General features: G+C 31.7%; 1 protein-coding gene across 1 annotated transcript; it reads right to left on the bottom strand.

Annotated features, from left to right (window-relative positions):
* Positions 1–633: 633 nt before the first annotated feature.
* LOC114169770 (acyl-coenzyme A oxidase 3, peroxisomal-like) lies at positions 634–7,682 on the bottom strand. Its single transcript, XM_028055069.2, has 13 exons — positions 7,165–7,682; positions 5,357–5,474; positions 5,144–5,251; positions 4,842–5,014; positions 4,654–4,753; positions 4,478–4,552; positions 4,230–4,360; positions 3,770–3,905; positions 3,573–3,692; positions 2,544–2,690; positions 2,350–2,454; positions 2,168–2,269; positions 634–1,114 (listed from the first exon to the last, which is right to left on the bottom strand). Exons 1-13 carry the CDS (start codon positions 7,626–7,628, stop codon positions 866–868), a joined length of 2,028 nt encoding a protein of 675 aa, XP_027910870.2. The 5' UTR covers positions 7,629–7,682; the 3' UTR covers positions 634–865.
* Between the last annotated feature and the right edge of the window lie 1,818 nt (positions 7,683–9,500).

Below are 9,500 nucleotides of genomic sequence, written 5' to 3'. Positions count from 1 at the left end.
GGTTTCGTTGCGAGTCAAATGTCTTTTCATGAACTGACTACGTTTTGGTGTGATTTCATTCATTAAATTTCTTGTGTCACATCACATTTTAAACTATATTATTAGAGTCTGAGTTTTAGCTTAAAGAAAAATCTTCAACTTTTTTTTTTAACTTTCAGAGTTTTGTTAATCAGTATCCAAGAATAGTATTTAAAAAAGAAATAATAAAACTCATAAAAAACAATACAAAATCATAAGCCATTTCCCAATCACAATTACTTTTTTTTTTAATTCTTAATCACTATTTACCTCCTTTTTATTAGTTAAAGAAAGATTTCCAAAATAATTATTCCACTTTTTCCTTATTTATTTCTATTTATCTCAGCAGCATATCTTTTCCCACTTTTCTTTTCCTTCTGTCTTTATTCTTATTTCTTTATTTTCTGTTTCACTCCTCTTCAAAGCAAAATAATGTTTGTTCGCACAATCTGTGTTGGTTAGTTAGCCTGTGTAAACATATGAAAACTCATGTCTGTGTAAACATAAATACAGACCACCTCAACAGTGACATAAACTAACTTTAACTCAAAGCATATCAAGACAAGAATAAACGAATTCAGGTTCAAGAATTTAAAGGTACTTTAATAAGAAATATTATGCATTGCAATTTCTAATTGAATAAAATATAAAGATGTGACTGAGGTACATTTGTCATATTCAAATACCTTAACAGTTATTTACTAAATGGTACAGATGAAACTCAATCCGAATGATCTGGTCTTGGTTTCCCTCAAATACCAAGTTTTTATTTTGTTCTTTAACTTTTTATTGACCCAATAATATGCAACAAAGATACTATTCAAACGCAGAAATTTGCATAAGCTTGCTAAAGTTGAGAAGAAGACCAAGAATTTGAATCAACCCAGTTATATGCAATAGGGCTCAAAAAAGCATCAGGAATACCAAAGGAACTGACCAAGGCAAGTGCATGTGGTCGAAGTTCAGCGCATAGTTTTGGCACTTCTTTCCTCACTGCAGAAGCATTCTCTGTTGACAAGTATCCATATCGAAGAAAGGTAGCATCTTCATCCACACTTATCACAGCATACAACGATCTTAATAGACCCAACACATTCTACAGAGAAGGCAAATAAAAGTAAAGAGATCGATTAATGGATCTGTTACACATTTTTACCCTACAAATAATTGCACAAGAAACACAAGCCACTGTAGCAGGACAAAAATGCTAACAACATAGTCTCGACAACACACCCTTTTGAATATACTCTATTGAATACTACAGTTTGAGTTCTATTTGGACAAGTTTTTTTAACAACACTCGTAAGCAAAAAATTATAAATAAACTTCTCTCATAAACTAAATTTCACTTATGTATTAGTTCAAATCAGCTTCATGAAGAAGTTACCGTCCCTTCATTTCTACAAAAAACTAATTTTAACTTTGCTAAGAAAAAAAAAATATCTATATTTTCAATGAATTTTTATAGAAAAACTTATCCAAACAAGGTCTTCTTAAATATCACAAAATTGTGTGCATCCACTTCGTAACAAGTCCAACTAGTGATTTTGTAATTTCTAGCAAAATTTAACCAATAGTGAAAAGCATGGTGTTTGGAACCGGACCAATTTGACCAGAACTAGTTTCTTATCCAGTTTGATTGCACAACAAGTAATACATAAACCAGTAAGACCAGTTCAAAAATTTGTCAAACTGGTTCAATAAAAAATTTAATAAATTACAATTTTAACTTTTTAATCTTATCATTTTCTTCTTTATTCTACAAATAATTTTGTTATTTATTAAGAAATCTTGATGTATATTATTGAAATTTCAATTTGAGCATGATGCACTTATTTTAATTAAATTTATATATATATATATATATATAAAATATATATAATATATATATATAATATATATTATATATATATATATATGTTAAGAGCCTATAAATTTGTTTTATTTTAGCTTCTACAATCATAAAATTATGATATTATACGTCTTTAATATTATTTTTGTGCATTTTTAATGAATTTTATCAATAACGGTTGAATTCCAGACCTCGGTTAAACGAACCATTCAACCTTGATCAAGTGCCATGACTGGTTCAATAACTTCCAGTACTACTTTATAGCAAGAATATTCAGCAAGCAATAATAAGATTTACCTTCAGTGAACCAGCTGGTAAAGTTGACTCGGCATCCATGAAGGTTTTCAGTATTGCTCGTTCTGAGAAAGCTCTGCCCAAGTCCTCTGCTAGCTGATAACTCTGGATCAGAAAAGTGTTCCAAATTGTAAGACAATGAAATGATGGAAGGAAAAAATAAAAAAACGAGGTAGAATCCTCACTAGAATGAAGGCAGACTCTTTGCTTTCTCCACGAGATTGGTATTCCGAGACCTCTTCGGCAAAGCGCCTCAATAGGTCTCGCTCTCTTAGGTGGAACAGATCAATCTGTGTGAGTGATAGGTAACGTAAGAAACAGATAGAAGCTTCTATTATATGGCTTCTCCAAATTTCAACAGGTATAATCAAATGATCACCTGAAATTCACTGCTCCTAATGGTTGGAGTTGTTAGGTGAGATGGGATAACAGGTAAAGGTTTGTTCATGTGCTCTAATCCCAAACCACTGAAAGGTTTCTTTTGCTTCTGACATGCTACGTATTCTGCAAAGAGTGCCTTGCTAATCTGAAGTGAAGTGAAGAACACGTGAACAACCATTCACATTCAATAAAATGGACAGAACTAATGCCTAAATTTGACATGAATTTTCATCCTACTTTTAAGTCTTCAAGTGAGCAAGCAAAAAATAATAGCTAGAAAGTCTACTTAAAAAAGGTTATCCTATAAGAAAAGGAAAATGGTTGGTTCTAGAAGCCTAAAGTCCAATACAATTAAAAACAAAAATAGTTCTTTAAACATAATAAGTTACTTTCATCAAATATCTCTATTAAGAAATAAAAGCAGATTGTCTCTGACACAAAAAAAGGACACATGAGAATTCCTCTATGCAGGGTCTTGGGAGGATAGACATACAGCCTTACCCCCCACAACCAGGGCTGTTTTTACTTTTAGTGTTTGAACTCATGACCTGAAGGTCAAAACTTAAAAACGTTACCATTGTACCAAGGCGCACCCTCTTTGTCTCTAACAATATTTCATATGAAATTTCTTTAGGCTTGAAGTCTGACAAAGGATACACTAACCAATACCCTTTTGGAGAAATCTCAATTAATAAAAATCAATAGTAACAAGGATCAAAATTCTAACACCTGAACAAAAAGACCTAACTACTAATTTTAGAAATCAAACAACCCAAAGTCAATATCCTAACAATGCCTTTTGATGAAGGCCCATCTAATATCCTAAGTTGGATTTTGTATAACTATTTCATAATAATTATTATTACACTGCTTAAAAGTCAAATGTAAATAAACAAACACAACTTATTAGGATCCAATTAATGTTTTGCACAATGCAACCAGCTCATCGTATTTCCTGGGTTTGAAAATAAAAATGTTGTGCTCAATTATTAATCAAATTTCATATTTAACATACTACTCATTTTACCTGCTGCATCAGAACATTGTTGTCCCCCTCAAATGTCGATTGCACATCGAATTCACCCATGAAATGACCAACACGATTTTCAGATTTAATTCCTTGGCCTCCGCAGGCTTCACGACATTCCTAGTTCAAGCATTAATAGAACCTTAGAGAGGGCAACGGCATATAATACTACCTATCAAACCCAAGGAAAAACTTACCTGGAGAGTACGCATATTATTCCAAGTAAAAGTAGCCTTGTATGCACTAGAAATAATATGAATTGCTTTGTTTGACTTGGGTGTTCTTTTAACATACATCATTTTGAGGTCATTTGCGGAAAAACTCATTGCATATCTGAACAAAAAAGTAAAGAAATGAACATAAAAGGGTATTATCTTGGTCTATTTATATTCACTAATTGGTTAAAGTAGGATATCCATATGGAAAGTGATCACTGAACTTCTGCAAAAGTTAACTAATCCTGTAATGTTAAGCATATTTTTAAAGATTCTTATTCTTTATCTTAACATTTTGGTGAGAAAAACACAAGGCATCTTACATTGAGGAATATATTCAAAATGGCATGCCTAAGCTTCGGTTTCCATAAAGAATTGAATCATTTTTATTTTTGAGGTCTGATCAAATACATATCAAAATGCTTGTAATTAGAGGACTTACACCTTTGCAAGTAAAGGTAACAGACGCCGTTGATGACTAGGGTAATCAAGCAGTAAAACTTCAGGCCCATTTGGTGTAATGGAGAATGCCCGCCTTGTCAGTGCATATCTTATAGCAATGGCCAAGCTAATCTAAGGTCAAATAAATGGCACAATAAGTTAAGATATCAAATTTTGAATGAGTTAGTTAAATACACAGAAAATAAAAAACAGAGACAAACGTGAAATCCCAAATATAGGTCTCACTACCTTGGACATATAAACAGCACTAACAGCAATAGTAACGCGACCACTGGTCAAAGGGGCTAAGAAAGCAGCAAACCTCTGGAGCAAGAATGCATACAACAAAAGATATGTGAACAAGCTTTCCAAAGGGAATAAAGAAGACCCTAAGGGAATATCATCTCTCTGAAAAAGCAAATCACCTGGTCAACATTTTTTATGGCACTCAAATATTCACCAGTTGGGGAAACATCAGCGACAGAATTCAACAAATTCTCCCGAGGTATCCTCACATTATCAAACCTGAGGATCCGAGTCCAGAGTTTCTGAGTTCATTCTTTTATATGAAATTCATTTTTAAGGCACAACTTGTTTGAAAATAATATATTACCAGATACGGCCATTATCAACTCCATTTAAACCAGTTTTGTGACCACAATCAGCTATTCGAATGTTTGGACATATGTTTCCATCTGAATCCCTGATTTGAGCAATGAATGCATGCACCCCTTGATTGCTTCCATTTATATAGAGCTGTGAAAAGATTATAGTATGTGTTGCATGCTGAAAAGGAGAACAAGTTAATAATAGTGTTAATACATACAAAGTTGGAGCAGGAGAAAAATGTGAGCACCCAATCTTATCATGTCTAGGCTTTTAAATATTTATCAATTATACAAAAAGAATCGTTACATTTGCTGCACCACCAATCCAATACTTCTGACCCGATTCACATGGAGTATTGACTACAAATTCTCCAGTGTTTGAATCATAAGTAGTGATTGTTTCAATTCCTCGCACCTATAAAAATTAGTGTGGAAAGAATTATTAAAGGTGACAAGGAAAAATCATAATAAATTACATGTGGACCAAATAAACCAAACTAATTTAGCAACCTTTACATACATTACTTCCATGGCCCAACTCAGACATAGCAAAACAACCCTTCAAGTCATAGTTTTCCGTAGCACTTAACCACTTGTCATGATGGCGCTTGGTTCCCAAAAACTTCACGGCCCCTCCCCTGAAACCCATTATCCATCATTCAACTTTTGTTTCCAAAATGCCGCACCAAAAAAATAATAAAAAAACAATAGGAGAAATTAAACTAGTTAATTTATTTACGTTTCAATTCCTCCAAGAGCCTGCTTGCTTTAAAGGGCACAAAATATCATTAAACTATAGGTCCTGGAAGTTTGTCTGGCAAAGGATGTGTTCATTAGAAAGTCCAGGTATGTGCTAAAAATAAAAAACTTTACCCTCTCCCGACCAAAATACACACAATATACAAAATCAAGGCTTGGTCTCACTAATGCATGACCATCAAGTTTTCTTCGTCAAGAACATAGTTGTATTTAAACTTAGAACTCTGATTGAAAAGCAACCTCTTATGGGAAAAGTATAGAAACATCTGGTGTGAGCTTTGTCAGATATTAAAACATTCATAAGCCTTCATAATTGGTTTGAAACATAAAACCAGTGTAACTAAACCAAGTCATAAAAGTTTAATCATTACTGCTTCCATCATTTTAATTTTAAATAAAAGTTAGCTTGAGAAAGGTACTTTAGGGACCAACTTGATATCGTTTTATAACTTTCACCAACTCACAGAAAAAGGATAAATCACGTTTGTCCTCCTTAAAAGTGTTTGGAAAAAGGATTTGCAATCCGTTAATCACATCAATCCCATCATTACAAGTATTCAATACAGCATTATTCATGACATTAGTATATCCTCCCTATCATTTCAGGTTGGTTACTTGTCAACACAGGTCTAGTTTACAATGTATGAGGAACAACTCAATGAATTTTAACAGCTTCATGCATTTGGAAGCCCCCGTCCAAAACGAGAGTTTTGTACACAGAGCTGAGAAGAGAGGAAATTCCAGTAATAACTTTTTCAATTTTAGAACTCACTAAATTTAGTAGATTTTTAGGATATTGTTGCCTGTTCAGAGACCTAGTGTCAGCAACTACTTTTTCATTTTTATTTTGGACCAATACCAGTGACATTAATTCATCCAACAATAAACCTAAGTTGAATTATATAGCTACCAAACAATCAAATCCAAATGACAAAATGTTGAACAGTGTGTGTATAAAAAGACAAAACGACAACCTCTGCTGAACATAAATACCCAAGAAAAAACGTGGAGACATGGAGAAAGAAAAGAAAACATAACCTAAAAGAGAGTAGTTAGAGACTACGGTTAAGTTTGGATAAAAGCTAGAAGCAATTATATGAATTTCTCTTCCGAAAATATACAACTTTTTCAAGTAGAGAACTTCTCCCGAAGACCCTTTTAACATTGTATTCAAGCAAACGCTATTTAGGAGATAGTAATTATTTTCAAGCATGTTCGAATAAACTTCAGCATAAGAACTTCTTCAAAGAAAAAATTAAAATGAACTCAGTAAAATAATTTTTTTCACAAGTTAAAGTTAATCTTTTATAAAAGCTAATAAAAATTATTTCTGTAAATTAATTTATGAAAAAGCTAAATAAAGGAAATCGTATAAATTTCTTTACTTTCTTCTCCCAAAATACTAACAAAGAAGTCCAAACTGATGGTTGTCCTATCCGTGGTTTTTGATGAGTTGACAATATAAAACTATTCAAACTATACCACTGCATAGAAATTAAGCTCTTTTTTATATTCCCACTAATCTCAAGAAGAAAACGATGGAAAAAGAAAAGAGAAAACATAACCAACCATAGGAAGTAGTGAACCCCAAGCTTAACAGCAAGGGAGTGATCATACATCCCTATAACCTCATGGAGCGCGAGTTTCCTCAGCTCCTCCTCCGGGCCCTCGCCAATGAGCCACCCTCGAAAAACCCCTCTCTCCACAAGATACTCGATGCGCCTCAAGGTGACTTCGCGCTGCTGCTCCATGGACTGGTTGTAATCGGGGCAGACAAATATTCTGCCGGCGCGATCCCGGCGGTTGAAGAGTGCGCTCTGCACGATGACGGAGAAGAGCCAATCACGGTCCTCCAGATTGTGCCCGTCCATTAACCTCCGCATCTCCCGCGTGTCAAACGCAAATTCGTTAGAGAGCTCCGGAGGGGAGTAACTCAGGCAGCAGTGGGGCTGCAGGACGGAGGAAGGCGGCAGTGCACGGCGGAGGAGGTGGTTGGTAAGGATCTCGGTTCGGCGGGCGACACGGTTATCCATGGCGGGAGAACTGGGGTAATGTGAAAGCGTCGTTGCTAAGAGATCTTTGACAAAGAAAATGTCTGTGTATATAGAACTAGTACTTTGACCGTGCTTTTTTTAGAAAAAATTAAATAAATATTGTTTAACATTTAGTAATTGTAAAATTTATTTTTTTCACTTATAGCAATGAATCATGCTTTTATCATAATAAATAATAAAACTTACTATTTAAAGATGTTGTCTACAATGATCGATATTGTATTTTTTTTTTTATATAAATTAAGGAAGATACATAATACTAATTGAATGAATTATGTAATTTAACATGACTTTGTTTAAAGATCTTCAAATATTATTCTTAATATTTTTCCAACTACATCGCTAAATAATTTCGTAAATGTATATTTTAAGGATATTAATGAAAAATTAAATAAATAAAATTAACTTATGATTATAAATTTTTATTTTGTTTTTAATTAGTGGTTTAATGATATTTAATATATTTTTCTATTACTATAATGATCCTATAAAAAAATTATAAACATATTTTAATTAAATAATATAAAATAATTATTTCATAAAACATGTTTCTTTCGTCTTATTTTTTAATTTATTTATTATCTCTACATTTTCTATTACTTCGATCTATTATTAACTTTTTCTTTATTTCTGTAATACAAAATGTTGGTAATCCACATCTAAATACAGGTTCTTCTATTAATTGAAATTTATTAAAAATCATAAATGTTTGTTTTACATCTTTTAAACAAGTTCGAAATTTATATTTTTAACAAAATTATACGTCATAAACTGTATATTGGTAACAACAATATTAGGATTATCCTTATTGCTACTAAATAAATTAATCTTTATTTTTTATATTTTAATGTTAAGTTCACACTTCAACATTGAATTTTATTAACGGCCATTTAATTTCTTTCATTTTGTAGCACGTTTTTAGACTATACTCCAAATTTCTTAATTTATTTATTATTACTTTATTAGAAAAACCAAATATATAATCCAAATCATTTCTACAACAATCAAATTAATTATCTTCCATTTTTATGCAGTATTATTGTTGTGAAATATTTATAAACTTTAATGTTGGTTAATCTTCATAAAAAAAAATAAAAGTCTAATTGAGCACTTTTATTAGGATTTTTCCTTCACTAAAATAGACAAGACGAATGAATTTGATTAAACTATTATGAAACTTAACTAAACCTCAATAAATAGTTCAATAAAGTTTAAATGTTTGAACAAACTGAATCAAAGTGAACACATTTCGCCATGTTCTTAGCTATAAAGAGAATTATTGTTCTGTTAAGATATAATGAAAAATCTTAATTGTTGATTATAAAAGCATATTAGTTTTAAGATTCCATTTCAACAAAAATAATTTTATAATCAACAAATTTTAAGAATAAAATATTTTATTTATTAATATAATTATTATGTTATCATATATAAGAAAATGGGCAGATGAAAATTTATATTAGTTTGGATTTAAACTTTCTCAATTTTTTCCTAAGAAAAAATTAGTTATATTGTCAATAATAAAGTTTGTACAAACCTAATTAGCAATTATAAACAAATTAGAGGATAAAGCTTTAATTAATTCTAGATAACAAAAAATATATGTGCTCTATCCACCCTTCAATTACTTCTTCAAAATGGTCTCAGCCTTATAATTATTTGACTATTTAAGAATATGTTAGCCTTATCAATTCTATTCAACAAGAATCCAAAAACAATGTTGCAACACCCAACAATTAAGCAAATATAGTCAATAAATTTTGAACACGCTTTAGAGAAGCACAATAAAAAGAATTTTCCATAGCAAAAGCAACCGGAACTTTGTGAAATTAGCACAACCTTTTATTACTA

The sequence above is a fragment of the Vigna unguiculata genome, chromosome 11 (assembly GCF_037176805.1).
Source record: "Vigna unguiculata cultivar grain cowpea cultivar isolate G323 ecotype 2 chromosome 11, ASM3717680v1, whole genome shotgun sequence".
Classification (NCBI taxonomy): domain Eukaryota; kingdom Viridiplantae; phylum Streptophyta; class Magnoliopsida; order Fabales; family Fabaceae; genus Vigna; species Vigna unguiculata.
This window is presented reverse-complemented; position numbering and strand designations above follow the sequence as displayed.